Source organism: Henckelia pumila, chromosome 4, assembly GCF_033568475.1.
Source record: "Henckelia pumila isolate YLH828 chromosome 4, ASM3356847v2, whole genome shotgun sequence".
In the NCBI taxonomy this organism is placed as follows: Eukaryota; Viridiplantae; Streptophyta; class Magnoliopsida; order Lamiales; family Gesneriaceae; genus Henckelia; species Henckelia pumila.
Genome location: NC_133123.1, coordinates 42,660,845 through 42,679,482, shown reverse-complemented (window position 1 = coordinate 42,679,482; position 18,638 = coordinate 42,660,845). Strand labels below are relative to the sequence as shown.

The 18,638-nt window shown below is 35.9% G+C and overlaps 1 protein-coding gene across 1 annotated transcript; it reads right to left on the bottom strand.

Annotated features, from left to right (window-relative positions):
* Positions 1 to 1,404: 1,404 nt before the first annotated feature.
* On the bottom strand, positions 1,405 to 13,779 carry LOC140860936 (CHD3-type chromatin-remodeling factor PICKLE-like). The gene is made up of 8 exons (XM_073263934.1): positions 13,775 to 13,779; positions 12,382 to 12,443; positions 12,206 to 12,282; positions 4,021 to 4,148; positions 3,114 to 3,630; positions 2,688 to 2,811; positions 2,259 to 2,332; positions 1,405 to 2,149 (listed from the first exon to the last, which is right to left on the bottom strand). Exons 1-8 carry the CDS (start codon positions 13,777 to 13,779, stop codon positions 1,769 to 1,771), a joined length of 1,368 nt encoding a protein of 455 aa, XP_073120035.1. The 3' UTR covers positions 1,405 to 1,768.
* Positions 13,780 to 18,638: the final 4,859 nt, after the last annotated feature.

Here is an 18,638-nt window from a genome sequence, read left to right as displayed (position 1 = left end):
AAGTTCCATGTTTAGTTGCTTGATTAGCTAATGGATTTGCATGTTTTCTTCTAGATTTTGATGTTGAATTCATGCTATATATGTTAGGCAATGTTTGAGATTCAAAACAGGGGAAAAACCTTCATTTTTCAGTTGTTTAGAAGTGTAACCCGAGGCCTAGGCGCGCCCGCCCAGCCCAGGAGGCGCGACCGCGCCTAACCAAGGCACCTTGGGTGCCTTGGCCCGAGCCTTAGGCGCGCCCGCGCGTCAAGGTCTTATAAAATATATATATATATATATATATTTGTTGATCTTTTGCGACGTGTTTTTGCGTCGCCAAATGTAAGGTTTTGCGTCGCCAAATGTCCTGTATTACAGATTTTATTTTTCCAGTTATTAATCGCCCTATAAGATGAGATTAGCACCCGAGATCCCCACATTTATACTGTTCCACACATTATCTGTATGCAGGATGACATCATCTAAAATATCCAACGTGCATCTATCTTGAAAACGAAAGACAAATAGTTTCAATTCACACTAGTGTTTGGTATGATCTAAAGTGTCAGGAAAAGATAGAAATAATTTTTCTTAACTGTACTTGTGTCAGATATAGAAGTAAAATATCCCGTGATAGATTACTAGCTATAATACATGTTGGGAATAATGTATGTAGGATAATGAGCGATTTTACGATAAGAATTTCTGGTCGAATTGAAGGAGACGAGCCGATCCGACAACTGAAGCAGCCATTGATATGAGTGTGTTGGATTAAAGGGGTGGAGAAAGAGGCGAGAAGAATTGAGACTCGTCACTAACCGAAGAGCGCGAGGAAAGAAAATTTTATAAATATAGTAGGATGATTATTCGAAACGACTTCGAAATCTCCGTAAATTAGGTAGATGTTCACCCCTAGAGGAATAATGCTACCTTTGCAAATTTATGAGTAATGCTAGATCCACTTACATTTTATCTTCCTTTGACATGAATATTTTTGGATTTGGTATAAAACTTAATCTAATATTTGCACACTTAGGTTTACCCCTTGCATTTAATTACAAAATACTCATAATCTAGTATTTCCCACCTAATTTGATTTATTCAGTTACAAAATACTCATAATCTAGTATTTCTTCCACCCAATTTGATTTATTCAGTTGCTACGTTCACTCAATAAGAATTCTTATATCATAATATTTTGTTGTCCAATTAAATTAAAAATTTTGAAAAAAAAAAACAAGTGGTGTTTGAGAAATAAAAATTTCACTTTTACAAATAAAGTCTCGGCTGTAAAATTGGATAATAGAGAACAAAAAAGTAAAATAAAAAGTGTCTAATCAGAAAGTCCAACCACTCTCAATTAATTAGTAAGCGCATTCACATTTGGTCTTCTGTTACATTACCCATGCTTATCTACACTTGCCACTGTTTTTGTTGGGCATATATATAATCATTTATAGCATAGCACAACCACAAAGCAGATACACCATATTGGAGTCCAGGTCTGTAGTATAATGATATTAGTACTCGAGTAACGAAAAGATTACATTACATAACACAGAGCCCCATGAATTGATGAAGTTTTTTTAAACTCAAAACGAAATAAGTATAATACTTCCCTTGTAGTCAATCATAATGAAACCATTTTCGAAATAGAATACTTATAATAGAGTTGAGAAGATATGGCTGGCTGGCTGGTCCAAAACCATGTCTGACTTCCTTTCCAAAGAGGCAACGATGCTAGCACGGTCTTCATATACTTATAATAGAGTTGAGAAGATATGGCTGGCTAGTCCAAAACCATGTCTGACTTCCTTTCCAAAGAGTCAACGATGCTAGCACCGTCTTCATCCACAACCATTTTTGTAGCTCCTTCACTCCCATTCGAAGGAGCAATAATATTTTCACCGCTGATTTTTACTTCTGCTTTTGTACCTATATTCACAACTCCAAACATATTATTATCCGGTGTAGGGATTGCGGGTGTAGCAGAGGCAGTAGTAGTTTCAACCCCTGGAGAACAATGTTGCTTTGCTGAAAGTATGTGGTTCATCTTTTCAATAAATTCTTTTAACCCACCCAAATTTCTTCTCACTTTCAAACTTGCCGGTTTATTAGCTAAATATGCTTCAACTGAATCTTGGTCATTGTCCGACACAACCCTGCACATCTGCAAACAGCCCCTTTATAATATATCCAACTAGCTCGTCTCAGCATTCACAAAATCTTGAGACACTACTTCTGTCAACTTAATTTAACTATGTATATAACAAACTTACTTCATTGTAGAGCCTGGCCATATCCAAGCGATCTGATCTTTTATCACAAGCGGCACTCAGCATCTCCTCGGAAGCTGAATTAATTTTCAACAATACTCAGACTCAATTCACCATCACCGCAGATGTCAAGAATCCGCCAATCAGAAAACGGGGAAAAAGAAAGAAGACAAGTCTAAAGTCTTATAATGTAAAATACTGCATAGTCAAGTAATAATCTCCGTATAACAGTGCATGGGAGAACAGATAAAGCTATCCTCAAGTAACAACAAAGCTCGAGATATGTCAAGGCAATAAGTGGACTCTAACCACCAGTTCTACCAGATTAGCTCAGTCCCCAGACACGGAAAATTTGGAAAAGTTAAAAGTTCAATTGTATCACTGCTCTGGGGAAACTTAAAGAAAAGAATATGAAAAAGGGAAAACACATACAAATAATTTCAACTTGAAGCAACCGGTTGGTCATCTGGGAATCCAATCCATCAGAACTTGGAACTTTAACATCTGCGACTTTCTGCCCTGTCACACTACTTGGCATGTTTGTTTTCTCATCACCCTGAGATTATAATCTTGTTCAGACAGTATAATTCACGCTCAAAAAATCAAATTTCAGTTTCAATCGAGTAAAGAGGATTTTATCAATTAATTAAACTTCAAACAAAAAGAAGACAACAATCTAATATCTCATATGACAGTGGAGCAAACAGCCCCAAGATAAGTAGAGATTTGTATACTACTCTAATACCCTTTCCTATACTGTACATGCTTCCATTAGAATTACAATGTAAACACTTTTCTACTTCTGTTATTCATTATACATGGAAATTCAGCTATAATTAAATTGGGTCGAAGCCATACATTAATAGAGAACTTAAAAGAACTTGCAAAATATTCTTTTTGTTGTTCTGCATTGAGTCCTTTCTCTAAAAGCAGCACCCTTTTCTTAATAAACTCAACTTGTCTCCTCTGCATTTCTCTAAAATGATATAGCACAGTTTGATCTTGAAAAAGTTGCACTCGGGCTGGAGTGTCAGTAGTTCCACGTGCAACGTCAGCTCCAAAATCATTGGCAGCATTAGTTCCCTTGGCCTGATTACCAGTCACATCAACATGTTCTGAATTTGCACCGTTATGTGGATGACACAAACCTGGAGTAGGCCCATATGCTTGAGGAATGCCAGAAGCAGACACTTGAGCCTGCGAAGTCCCTGATGGATGAACTTGCGCTTGAGAAGTTCCTAAATCCGTATTTTGTACTTGGGGAGCTCCTGAGACGGGTAAATTGATCATAGTAAGGCTCAGCTCTTGACAGATAACTTCCTGGAATCTCAAGTCCTTGTCATCGACAATTGCTTGCCATCTTCCATAACCATGTCTAAACATCCATACAAGCAAAAGTCAAGATAATGCAAGTAGAATTTGAGGAAAGTTAAAAAGAAGAGCCTCTTTAATCAAATTAAAATGTCATAACCTGCTTCAATCACAACATAAGTTACTGACTAAAGGATTATAAGAAGAGACCAAACTGGTAAGGAAAAGAAAACATCATCCTATCATATTTAATTAGCCATCTTAATGAATTTACCAGAACTTATTGCATAAAAGACAACAGTCTCACAAATTTTTTTTTTTTTGATAGGAAACTTTTATATATTATATACTATAATAAAATCTTACAAAAGGCAGATACTACAATGTCTTTGTTTTTTTCAGTTAATGAGACTTGATGTTAGCACGCGTGGAAGAAAGGGGAAAGAGGTTGTACTTCAATAACGCTAGCAATAGCAACTGATCATGGTGCTCCTTCCAAAGTTTTCCTCCTTTTAATCCCGGGTAGCGGAATAGAATATCATCTGTGAAAAGAATAGCGCCCTCCTTTGATAAAGCTCTCACCTGCCAAGCCAAGATGAGCTTTCCAAGTTAATTGAAAATCATAAGCAAGCAAAGAACTAATAAAAGGTCTTGGAAACCTTGTCAATCCATGTATTGCATAGCTACTTCGGTATAGAGACTAGCAGAACTTTAGTATAAACAAGAACAGCGAAAGCCACCTTTAATAATACACATCATTTTGGGGTATATATTGAAGGACAGTTCACTAACATATTTGGGGGTATATATTGAAGGACACTTCACTAACATCAAAAACATATTTTGGGGTATATATTGAAGGACACTTCACTAACATCAAAACCATAACCACCAAGCTTAAGAAGCATACATAATTTTGTACCTTTAAGCACAATTATATTCACAATAGCAATGTTGTATTTTTAAACAGGGTTAATGCCTTGAAGAGAATCGTGCAAGGAAAATTTTATTGAGGTCAACATGGATTCTCATACCTAATGATACTAGAGAAAACAAGAGAGTACAGAACATAAGACTTATAGGAATGCAGCTCGTTGGAAAATAATTGAGATTTAAGAATGTATATTATTGGTTTCCTATAATTACGTTGTAATTAGTCGTATCACTTGTATAGGAGATTTATTTTCCTTTTACCATAGTCAAGGCTAGAAAATAGTGTATACTACTATACTCTTGTATAAATAGAGGTGTTGGCCTCATTCAATAATACCCAATGTATCTTAATTTCCTCTCAAATAACATGGTATCCAGAGCCCTAGGTTTTACTGATCGGGCCATTCTCTCTCAGCTGGGCGTTCACTTCTGTGCAGTAATTCTTCTAAACCCGGAATATTTCTTCTCTCCTCTCTTGGGCTTTTGTCCCTAAGCCGTAATTTCTCATCTTCATCGACCGAACTTGCTGGTCTCTCCCCACTGACTACCTTTCATCCTCTAAGTTTTTCCTTTCCAGTCCCGATTAAACATGTTGAAAGCCACCAAAACTTCTGGAAGATCCGAAGAAATGTTAACCTAGCAAATTTCTGGGGATCTTCAGTCTATACAGGCCGCGTACAGGATGAATGGGAAGAACTACCTCAAATGGTCTCAATTTGTCCGAACAGATTTAAAAGGGAAAGGCAATTAAGCCATATAACTGGTACAGGACCAAAGAAAGGATACCCAATCTTTGGTTCACGGGATGAAGCAGATTCCATGATCATGTTGTGGCTATGGAATTCCATGGATCCTGAATTCAGCGACACCTTCTTTTTTTTGGTCGGAAACAAAATTATGTTAATAATTATTAATAAAGATATAAACGAAAAACTGGACCAGAGGTCCACGCAAAACGAGGTATAAGCCAGAGTCAACTTAGCATAAAATAAGTGGGGTGTATTCAAAGTGGGAGAAATCATGATATTTAAAGAGTCTTGTGGAATTTAAAAGTCAATAGGTATTCAATCTAAACTTTTACAAACTCTATGAAAATCTAGTGGTATCCAAAATAAAAGTCTATGGAGTTTTAAAAAGTCATGTGGTATTCAACTATGACTTTTAAAAACTCTATAAAAGTCCATAGGTATTCAAATTTCCAAGAGACTTTTAATGACTCCATGAAAGTCATTAAAGTACAAACTTTAAAGTTCAAGGTACAATAATAAAATATCTAGAATTATCTTTGCTTGAACCCAAAGATTTGAATGGATTTCTAATTTCATTTCCCTCTTCTTTTCCTTCTTCCTCCTTAAATTTTTTTCATAAAACTTTTTACAATATGAAATCAAAAAGTAAAATATTTGAAAATCCATTTTTAAAAAAATTTTGGTCGTTGAAATTTTGGAGATGATTTTGTTATTTTTAATACATAATTTATACAATTAATTGCAATAAACTATACAAAGTCATTTAATTTTTAAATAGTAGAACTTTTACGCCACAAAATGATGAAAATAATAATAAAAACAAATATTGCTATAGATATTTTTTATAAAATAAAAATTAATATTTTTTATATAATTGAAAGAATTTTTTTAAAAAATATATTAAATATAATTATATTTATTTTATAACTTCTAATATGGAAATTCTATTACGTCAAATTATAATTATGAAATTCCTTAATAAAATTATCATGTTATACATATAAAAATCATAAAATTTTAATAAGATTTTATTGTCAGAGTTGAAAGTAATAATAAATTATTTTAATAATTTAATTTATTTATTTAGTACTTATTGAACATTAATGATATATATATATATATATATATGTTGTGCATTAATTTAAAATTATAATTTCACTATATTTAAAAATTTATAAAAATATATACATAAACCAACACACACTGACACGTACACACAAACATATATATGCACACATATATATAAGGATAATTTTATCGAATAAACATATAAAAATATTATTAACTCCACGAAAGTCTGTTATTAAAAAAAATCAATAAATCACTGCAAATGTCTGCAAATGTCTTGCAAAAAAGTCTATAGGACTCCATATAATTCTTTTCACAAACTCTGTGAGATTTCTTAAAAGTCAATAAAAATATATCAACTCCACGAAAGTCTATAATAAAAAATAAGTCAATGAAAGTCATTAAATCTCTGAATTGAATACACCCCTGTAATCCCTATACAAATCTATAACCGATAAGATTTTGAACTCTTCATTCCTCGAAATCTAAAACTGAACCGCGAATTTTATCATGTCCCACCAATTGAGTCTCTCCATTGTAAAAAATCCTCCTATTTTTGTCCAACCAACCAACATATACAATGGACCATCACCCAAAAACAAAAAGAGATTTTTGCACCAAAACCCCTATGAAATATAAAAAATGCACACTTCACCCCCATAAAAATTAAATAGGCGTCTTCGCCCTTGTGTTTTTATAGAAGTTGCAGAATCACCCTTGCTAATCCAATTGTTGGAACATGCGCTCGTGCTGGCTCTATGAGACCAATTTTTGAAAAATAATACTGCCATTTTATTAATCCATAAGGAAAATATAATTATTTGCACCAAAACCCACAGTGAAATTTCGAAAATAAATACTTCACCCCATGAAAATTAAATATTTTTTTCTGTTGGAATCAAAGTTAACAATTGGATGGTCTTACTTAGGCTTTAAATACTTGGCTTTGTTATGGAATTATGTCATATGATGACTTGATCTTCCAATAAAAAATTGGACATACTAATTTCAATGTTTCACGGTAAATTGAATACTCTACATGTAGTGGCCCGAGTTTGGTTACATAAATGCTAAAACATAATTAAGGGGTCATTAATTAAACGAATTAAAGTAATTATACATCAATTAGTTCGGGAGCACTGAAGTCAGTTTGGAAGCACCGAAGGGTTCGAACCCACCGAACCTAGGGTGCTAGCATGACAATTCGCGTGTTAAAAGTGCATCGACACGTAACAACTTGGACCTTTCGAAGTCCACTTAAGTGTCAAAACGTTGTTGACACGTTGAATCATGCAGGGTTTGGACCATCCAAACCGGGATCGGACCATCCGAACCCATGCCTCTAAATAAGTCTCGGGATTTCATAATTTGGACGAAAATTCAGAAGTTCCCTCTCGTTCCAGTCCATATTTTAGTGTTTTGTAGGTCATATATTTAGGCTAAATCAGTTGGGAAGTGCTTTCAAGAGTGGCAGCAGTGCCAGAAGGCCTTGGCGTAGTTATATATTCCAATGGACTGAAGGTGGACAGAGATATATCCGTGAGCCATGGGTTTATTGGAGATAGAGGAAGCATGTTTAGTTAGTAATGCTAGCCTTTTGGCTATGTTGTCTAGGATTGGAGCTTTGAGTTGCTAGACCAGTGTTTAGACGTACATAAGTACGGTCCGAGATACCCAAACTGAGTGTACATTTCTATGCAGTGCATTTTACTTGACAAATTACTGCATATATTATGTCATGGCTATTATGTTGCATTCATTACACGTTGAGAGAGTATATATTTCATATAGCTTGTTGGGCACCTACATTGGTTATTTAATTTGGGTGTTATGACATTCAATGGGTGTTAAAACCAATATGGATGAGTGTTATAACACCAACTTCATTGCCAACTAAGCAGAGCAACATTCATACTTCTGAACACGTTCAAGTTTTTTTAAACATTTTCATTCTAGCGCATGCATGCACCGCCAGAAACAAAGGTGTTGCACGTGAGACCCCATACTCTCTCATCAACTCTTTTATATTAAAAAAATTGTTTTAAAATAAAAACAAACGGCTAGTTTATATTTCTTCAAAATTTTCAAAATGTGTGTATATACATTTATATTTTAAAAATATTAATAAATCTGAATTTATAAAATAAAAATTTGCCAAAATACCCAACTGCTACTTACGGCTTTTTAATTACAAAAATAAAAAATTTATCCATAAAATTCATCAATTTCTACATATTATTTCATTAAACCCAATACATAATTATATAGCATAATCTTTTCCAAAATCTCTCTTTTTTTATTTTTATGCAAGTGCTATTTTTTTCATATGTTGTACTCCGTCATTTTAAATTTATTATAGTAAAATTTTAATTTAAAATAAATTATACTCGTAAAAAATTTAAAGTAATAAATATATTTTAAAATAATATTGTTATTTAATTCAAAGTATAATACTTAAAATTGTATATAAAATAAAAAATGTATTTATTTAATATAAAATAAAAATAAAAATGAATGAGTGAACAATGAGACCAACGAATTAAGGATGTCAACGGGGCGGGTTTTGCCAAACCCGAGATATAGACCATTATTTTTTCCACGATGAAATGCATATATATAGTGTATTATATATACTATATATACTGTGTATATATATATAAAATACTATATTATATATATAGTATATTATTACTATATATATATATTAAATATATATAATTTAATATATATATACGGGTTGGGTCCACCCAAACTCGGGACCTTCCTGGACCCGTTGACCTGGACCCGCCCCGAAACCCGTTTGACCTTATTTGAACCCGCCCCGGACCGTCCGGGGCGGGTTTAGCATGGGGCCGGGTTATCCCTACCACGAATAATGTTGTTAATGTTAAAATGAATGTGGGTACTAATGTAATGAGTATAGGGTATTAGGTCCCATACTTTTTGAAGAGGTGGCATTGGTTCAAACATGAACCAACACATATGCCTTAGTGAGGGTCGCTCAGCCCTCTATTCGTTGTATGATTCGACAACAGGACCCACTTTCATCGACTACGGTAGTCAGGAACATCTGTTGTCCACTATCCTGATCTGGTGTGGAAGCCAGATCCTAATGCAATTGTGCAGCATGCTACACACCATGGTGCCACTAGGCTGAGCATGTTGATCTTGTTATCGCTCATGTCCTCAGTTTTATTCTTGGACACCTTATTCCATGAAGTAGGTCTTAGGTTGGAAGTTGAATGAACTTGGTGGGAGCACACAATGAGCTCACGGTGGCAATACCAGCAGCAGAAGGGTATCTGGTTTTGTTTCAGTGTTATTTCAAACTTTAGTTCGATATGGTTGTACTTATTAACAGTTTAGTTAGTATTGTTTTGGGACTTGTTTTTGACCAGTTTATTAATTTTCCGTAATTTTATTAGTTTATGCATGCCATTAAGAATAAAAAGTAGGTGATCTGGTACGAGTCGCTACACTACAAATTTCACAAGCTCCGATTAATCACACAAACACACAATGGGTTACTCGAACTTCTAAAGGGTCCCGTTTCTGACCTCGGATCTGGGAGCGGGATAACAGATGATCTATAGGCTCGGTGGTGGGACTTGGGGATGTTAATGGGGGGTTTACTAAAATGTATAGAATACCAAATTATTTGAATTGATGGCGGATTTACTGAAGCACTTACCGAGCAACAAAGAATTGGAGGAACGAAGATGACAGATTGAGTTCAGGACCTCCAAGGTTAGGTCATCCTCAAGTCTGTCGTATTAAATTCTTGGGGAAATTGCATGCACTAATCATGTGATATCCCGGTTTTTCTTAAAACCACCCATGAAAAAAGTATTAGCTAGAATCTTCTTATGTTTTTTAAATTTCGAGCTCGCTAGAAAGATACAAGACTTGACTTGTAACAAAATGGTACACACAAACTTAATGTATCGACTATCAGGAGACATATGCCCCAGTGACAAAAATGACCCCATATAGAATTTTGATGTCACTAGTCGCCAACTTCAAGTGTAACAGTTTTAATGTGAAAAATGCACTCCTTCATGGAGGCTTAGTAGAAGACATTTTACATGGAACATCCTCCAGGATTCAAAGGCAATACAAATAATTACAAGGTTTGTAGGTTCAAGAAGGCATTATATGGTCTCAAAAAATCTCCTAGAGCCTGGTTTGGAATATTTTCCAAAGGGATGTTAGACTCAGGATATAAACAGAGTCAAGGTGATTACAATGTTTATCAAGCATTCAAATTCAGGTTTAGTGACAGTTCTCTTGGTGCATCTTGATTATATAATCATGAAAGGTAACGACAAGAAGGACAAAGATGCTTTGAAAAGGACTCTTACCAAGGAATTTGAGATGAAAGAACTTGGTAAACTCAAATATTTCTTGGGAATCGGAGAAGCTCATTCCAATGAAGGAATTCTCAATTCACAACTAAAGTATGTAATCGATCTCTCTAGAGAAACAAAAAAATTGGTATGTAAACCAGCATCTACAGAGATTGACCCAAATCACAAACTTGGTGAGGCAAATGAAGATCAATCTGTGGACAAAGAGATGTATCAGTTATTTGGTTCATACTTGACCAGATATTTCATTCGTTGTCAGTGTGGTAAGTCAATTTATGCAAAATCCCAAAGAGGTTCACTTGCAAGCAATTAACAGGATACTACATTATCTGAAAGGGAATCCTAGCAAGGGTATCTTGTTCAGGAGAAATGCGGGATTGAGGCTCGAAGTTTACACTGATGCTAATTATGCAAGCTCACCTATTGATTGAAGATCATCGTCTGGCTATTTTACTTTTTTTGGAGGAAATCTCGTGACATGGATTAAGAAGCAAAACATAGTTGCAAAATCGAGTGTTAAGGCAAAATTTAGTGCAATGACCTTGGGAATATGCGAGTTATTATGGACTAAAATAAACTTGAGAACCTGAAGATCAAGTGGGAAGGGCCGATGAGATTATTATGTGACAACAAGTCCGCATTTAACATAGCTGGTAATCACGTTCAACATGACATAACAAAACATAATGAGTCAGACAAATACTTCATCAAGGAGAAGCTGCATAGCGGACTGAGTTGCACCCCCTGTATCTCGACCAAGGACCAACTTGCTAACACATTTACCGAAGCACTCGATAGCACATCATTTCAAGGGATTGTCTCCAATTTGGGATTAAAAGCCGTATATTCTCTAGCTTGAGGGGTGTGTTGGAAAATAATTGAGATTTTGAATTAGGAATGTATATTGTTGGTTCCATAGAATTATGTTTTAATTAGCTATGTCACTTGTATAGGAGATTTATGTTCCTTTTTTCCTTTTCCAGTAGTCAAAGCTACAAATTAGTGTATACTCTTGTATAAATAGAGGTGTTGGCCTCTTTCAATAATACACAATATATTTATTTTTCTCTCAAAATAAGAAAATTAACAAAAGTACTCAGGCTCCGTTTGGACAACTACGTATAAAAGGTTTTATAAAAGTTTTTTTTAAAAATTTTTAATAAAATATTTTAAAAGTTTTTTTATGAATACATATGTGTTTGGACAAATGTTCTATATAAACATTTTAACATTTCAAAGGTAATGTTGTTCATCATTGTCTTCCATGGTTTCATTCTAAAAACATCTAAAAACACCTCTCAATTATTCTTTAAAAACTATACTTTGAAAACATTTTTTAAAAAATATTTTTAAAAAATTTTTTATAAAAATCTTATCCAAACACATACTTCATGTTTTTTTTCACTTATAAAATATTAAAAACGTTTCTAAAGTACACGTCCAAACGGAACCTCAATTCTTAAGTCGCAATCACAAGAGACATGTATGAGGTATTAATATTTTCTCGCATCATGGAACTTACTTTGTCCCTAATAAGAAGTAATGTCCCAATCCTAACAAGCATGTCTTGTATTCTTAGTCCCTCTTTGGGTACACCACCTGCAATCAAGATAATGCAATAATTAACCAGGTTCAGCACCAAGATAGTTTTAAAGATAAATTGTTGATGTTGCAGAAAAGATTAGTACAATTATTCACCTGAAAATGTAAGCGAGTCAGTTATCTCTTCAGCTATGTGTGACAAGAAAAGCCTCCCATAACTGCATAAAAGGTAATTGAATTCAGTACATGTAATGTGAAACATAGAAAGAATCCAGAGTATATTTGACTGCAAATAAAAAATATTAGCCTACCAACTTTGATAATCAAAATGTAAATTGCGCAGTACTATCGTTTTTCATTTTTCTGTTTTGATAGGAAAAGATGTTATATTGAATTATAAATAGTTATAAAATTACAAAAAGCGGATGAGTCCGCACACTATACAACAAAAGCTCGGATCATATTAACAACACACAAAATATCAGCACTATTGTTTTATTCAGTTTTTAGGGTTTCCAGTATTCGCATTTGCCTATTCTATAAGGCCACCAGTCTTTAGAAAGCTCCTATGCATGCTTTGGAGGAAGTGATGATATGTGAAGATTTAGGTAGTGTTTGGGAGAGCTTTTAGGAATCATTTATCAACTTTTACTTCACGGAAATTTGAGATATTCATGGATCACAAGAGTTTGAAGTATTTATTCACTCAGGCGGAGTTGAATATGCGACAGAGACGCTGGATGGATCTTCTGAAGGATTATGATTGTGAAATCAAATATCATCCAGGTTCTGCCAATCTTACTGTTGATGCCTTAAGTCGGCAGGTGAGACTTTCTGCACTTCAGACTAGTGAAATATCTCATATGATTCAAGAGTGCTGTTAATTGAGTTTTACGCTCAAGCACAAGAAAGGGAAGAATGGGATTCGATTGTATACTATTCTATCTGAGCCAGCATTGTATTCTCGGATCAGAGATGCTCAGATATCTGATGTTAAGACTCAGCATTTGGCACGTCTAGCCAATGGGGTTAATACATCTGGATTCCATTTTCAGGCAGATGGTTTATTGTGCTTATCGAATCGAGTGGTTGTACCTGATGTTGCAGAGCTCAGGAATGATATTCTTTCTCAAGCTCACAGGAGTCTATTATCAGTTCATCCTGGTAGCATGAAAATGTATAAGGACTTGCGAACTAGATTCTGGTGGAAAGGGATGAAGCGAAGTGTTTATCAGTTTGTTTTGAGATGTTTGGTTTGTCAACAGATCAAGGCTGAACATCGACGACCAGGTGGATTACTGCAGAATCTTGAGATTCCCGAATGGAAGTGGGAGCACCTGACTATGGATTTTGTCACCCACTTGCCTATGACTTCACGTCAGTATGATGCTATCTGGGTTGTCGTTGACCGGTTGACGAAATCAGCACATTTCATTCCTTACAACCAGGAGTATTCTTATGATCGCATGACACGCTTATATATCCAGGAGATAGTGCGATTGCATGGGATTCCAGTGAGGATAGTTAGTGATAGAGACCCACGATTTACCTCATGTTTCTGGGGTAGTTTTCAGCAGGAGTTGGGTAAAACTATGAGTTTGAGCACTGTATATCATTCGGAAACTGATGGGCAGTCAGAGCGCACTATTCGTACGCTGGAGGATATGCTACGTTCTTTTGTCATGAATTTTGGCTTATCTTGGCAGGATCGGTTACCTTTGATCGAATTTGCCTACAATAACAGTTATTATCGTAGTATTGATATGGCACCTTTTGAGGCATTGTATGGTCGACGGTGTCGTACTCCGTTATTCTGGAATGAAGTCGGGGAACGACAAGTCGAGGGTCCTGAATTGGTGCAGAAGATTGTAGATAAGGTAGATTTGATCAAGCGAAGGATCAAAATTGCTCAAGATCGGCAAGCAAGTTATGCTAATATTCACCGCAGGCCACTGTAGTTCAAGCCTGGTGAATATGTGTTCTTGCGAGTATCACCTTTTAGGAAGGTGATGAGGTTCGGTGTGAAAGACAAGTTGTCACCTCGTTTCACTGGGCCTTTCCAGATACTGGAGAAAATCGGAGATGTTGCTTATCGTTTGGCGTTACCGCCAAATCTTTTCAGTATACAAAATGTTTTTCATGTGTCGTTGTTTCGACAGTACATAGTTGATAAATCACATGTAATTCAATCTACTGATGTTCAGCTAAAGCCAGATCTATCATTTGATGAACGACCACACCGTGTCCTAGACAGGAAGGAGAAAGTTCTTTGGAACAAGACTATACCACTTGTGATGGTACAGTGGCAACGCCGAGGCGTTGAAGATGCAACTTGGGAAACTGAGAGTCATATGCAAGCGGAATATCCTGAGTTGTTTGCTTTGTACTTTTGACTACCATGTAAAGATGTAATTAAGTTGTTGTAATGAAACATGGTTTGATGTTTCATATTGTTATCTTGATTTGTCTTTAGATGTTATTTCGTGGACGAAATATCTAAAGGTGGGGAGAATGTAGTAACCCAGAAACCATTTTAATATAATAATATTTTAAACATGATTAAGGGTTAGTAATTAACCAATTTCGGAGTGTAATTGGACTTAAGAAGAAAATTTGGGCTTTTGAATATTGGGCCGGATCGGAAGCTCCGAACTCAGATCGGAAGTTCCGATCCCAGCCACTTTGGAAGCTAATCGGAAGCACAGAGATCGGAAGCTCCGATCCAAGAACGGAAGTTTCGATCTCCAGCTGCCAGCAATGTTCGATGACTCAGCCTTGAGTTTTGACAAGTGTTGAACGTAGAGCAGATCGGAAGCTCCGATCGCCCGATCAGAATTTTCGATCCCGATGTGTCACGCATGCACGCCGTGAGCTGGATCGGAAGCTCCGATCCCGAAATTGGAAGTTCCGATCCTGGGCGAGAATTTTGCCTATAAATAGGGCTTGTCTGATTTCATTTCAATTACGAATTCCCGAGGTTCCTTCTTCAGTTTTATAGTGTGAGTTATACACTTGAGGGCCCTATCGGTTATAATAGAAGTTCTGGAATAACCAAGTTGTGGTTATAGTCATCCGGGACTAGCGACTCCAAAGGGCTATCTACGGACGAAGGTATGGTCCGGGAATTTATTTAAGTATTTTGCTATATTAAGTTTAATGCATGCTATTAGTTGCCAGTTAGTAGGTGATTCCATGCATGTTTAAAATTTATTTTTACATATTTAATTTTTTTAAATAAAATATATAAAATGAATGAGACATAAAATTTTAAAAATTACGAAGCACATGTAAATAATAAAATTTTGAAAAGTGCATACAAGTTACCATTACTCAAAAACATGTAGTGGTGGAGAAAGTGGATCTAGTGGGTTTCGAAACTTAGAAGAAAAACTGACATGTGTCTTGCTTAAATTTTATTTGGACGTGTGATTTTTCAAAGATGTAAATGTATTTTTAATAAGAAAGACATGTGTAATTCTTATTGTTAGATATGGTTAATTAAGTCCAAACACATAAAAGACCAAATCAGTTCTTCTAGGGTTGGAGATATTATAATATAGAAAGATACAATGTAAAACTATGTTTCTTACTTAAACTAGTACTTCGGTGCACATATTTCATTTTCATTCATTCAATTTTTTTAATAAAGAAAACAGAGAACAATTTTGAAAAGTATTTTTTTAAAACAAATGAATTAATTTTATATACGTGACATGTTCGTAAATAAGTAGTTATCAATAGACAAAACAAAATGATATTTTGGTAATTAAGTATATACTAAATGGAAAAATTAAAAGATTAGTCATAACAACATACCACATTCTCAAATTTATTAAAATAGAATAAATATATATATATATATATATATATATATATATATATTACTATATTATTATACGATTATATCGTAACTAAATTCTCAAAAAAACCAAAATTATTAGAAAAATTAATCATTTTATATAATCTCATTTTTTTTAGCCATTAGAATAAATCTTATTTACCAACGAGAGGCCACGTGTTCCAGGCCAAGTTTTTGCACTGAGCCAAGATCAGGTTCAAAAGGAGAATGAGGATGTCATTGTAGGTACATTTAATTTATGTGAGATTCCTGCTCTTGTTCTCATTGACACTAGTGCATCGCATTCTTTGGTTTCGGCACGATTTTTTGAGTGCTATAGACTACCATACATTCCCTTAAATGTGTTTTTATCATTGTCTACCCCGATGGATCATTCTGCTTTTGCTAAGCGTTTAGTCTTAGGGTGTACTTAGAGTTTGAGGGATCTGAGTTGGTAGCAAACCTTATGATCTTAGCGATGGAGGATTTTGATTATATCTTAGGTATCGTTGTTCTGACCTTGTATAGGGCTATAGTGGATTGTTATCAGAAGGTTGTTCAGTTTCGTTCGATGGAGGACGATAGTTGATTTTTCTATGGTGAGGAAGCGCGACCTTATCCTCTTGTATCAGCACTGAGGGCTTGTTAGGCTTTAGAGGCTCATGGGGAAGGCTACCTTATCCATGCTATTGATACATCCATAGGTAGCAGGGCTTTAGAGGAGTTACCAATGGTTTGCGAGTACCTAGACGTATTTTCGGATGAGATTCCAAGGTTTCCTTTAGTTCACGAAGTCGAGTTCCGCATTGAACTTGTGCCAAGGACAGTACCAATTTATCGCGCACCGTACCGTCTTGCACCAGCGGAGATGAAAGAGTTGCAGCAACAGTTGCAAGATTTTTTGGATAAGGGTTATGTCCGTCCGAGCGTTTTGTCGTGGGGAGCGCTAGTTCTTCTCGTCAAGAAGAAGGATGGTTATGTGCGCCTCTGTATTGATTACAGGCAGTTGAACCGAGTGACGATTAAGAACTAATAACTATCTGTTGAACAGATTGATGATTTGTTTGATTAGCTTCAAGGGACCTCTTTGTATTCTAAGATTGATTTGAGGTCAGGTTATCATCAGTTACGTGTTCGTGATGCGGACATTTCGAAGACTGCGTTTCGTACCAGGTATGGGCACTATGAATTTTTAGTGATGTCGTTTGGTTTGATGAACACACCAGCGGTGTTCATGGATTTGATGAACCGAGTCTACATGGATTATTTATACAAGTTTGTTGTGGTTTTTATTGACGACGTTCTGGTCTATTCTCGTAGCATCAACGAGCATGCATAGACTTGAGGCTAGTACTGCAGTTTCTTCGCGAGAGACAGTTGTATTCCAAGTTCAGCAAGTGCGAGTTCTGGATTGACTGAGTGGTGTTCCTTGGTCATTTCATCTCTCTGTAGGGTGTTTCAGTTGACCCAATCAAAACTGAAGAGGTATTGAAGTGGTTACGTCCGACAACAGCATGAGAAATCCACAGCTTTTTGGGTCTGGCAGGATATTATCGGCAATTTATAGCAAATTTCTCACAGATTGCTAGACCATTGACGCAACTAATGAGGAAAGATGTTTGTCATGCCCCGGACCAAAGCCCGCACATGCGCGACTGCACAATGGGCCCCTATAGCAAATATTGTGTATTCTTCCTCGCTTTACGAAAATTATTAACCAATTTGCTATAGAAGTCCATTGTAGCTCATTTTAAACTCATTTTAAAGCTTTCATTTTTTCCATGTGGGACTGGGGTATCACAATCACCCCTCATTCAGAACACGACGTCCTCGTCGCTACCTGAGCTTCAATCAACCAACACTGGGAATCTAGAGGTGGCTCATACGGGTTCAAGTGATGACTCCCGTCATGTAGCGCTTTGTCCCACAGGTTCAAGAGGTGGCTCCCATGCACGTAGCATTTTGCCCCGCATAACACTTATTTCCCGGGGTCTACCGGCTGGTGACCGGCTCTCATATTCTGTCACGTCCCGGACCCAAGCCCACGCATTGCGCGACTGCACAATGGGCCCCTATAGCAAATATTTTGTATTCGTCCTCGCTTTACGAAAATTATTAACCAAGTTGCTATAGAAGTCCATTGTAGCTCATTTTAAAGCTTTCATTTTTCCCATGTGGGACTGAAGTATCATAATGTTACTTTTTCTTGTTCAAGCAAGTGTGAGCAGAGTTTTGATGAGTTAAAAAGTCGATTGAATACTGCGCCTGTTTTAGCATTGCCATATAGATCCGAAGATATTGTGGTTTACACGGATGCATCTTTTCAGGGTTTAGGCTATGTGTGGGTTTAGGCTATGTGTTGACACAGAATGAGCATGTGATTGTCTATGCATCGAGACAACTGAAGACCCACGAAGGAAACTACCAAGTGCATGATCAGGAGCTTGCAGCGATCGTGTTTGCACTGAAGATTTGGCACCATTATCTGTATGGAGAGCGATTTAAGATCTATTCGGATCATAAAAGCTTAAAGTACGTGTTCACTCAGGCAGAGTTGAACATGTAACAGTGTCAT

Coding starts and splice junctions, on each gene's coding strand:
- LOC140860936 (XM_073263934.1), bottom strand. Junction 12,283..12,381: donor TGACTCGCTTACATTTTCAG/GTGAATAATTGT, acceptor TCTTGATTGCAG/GTGGTGTACCCAAAGAGGGA. Junction 2,150..2,258: donor TGGCCAGGCTCTACAATGAA/GTAAGTTTGTTA, acceptor GGCTGTTTGCAG/ATGTGCAGGGTTGTGTCGGA.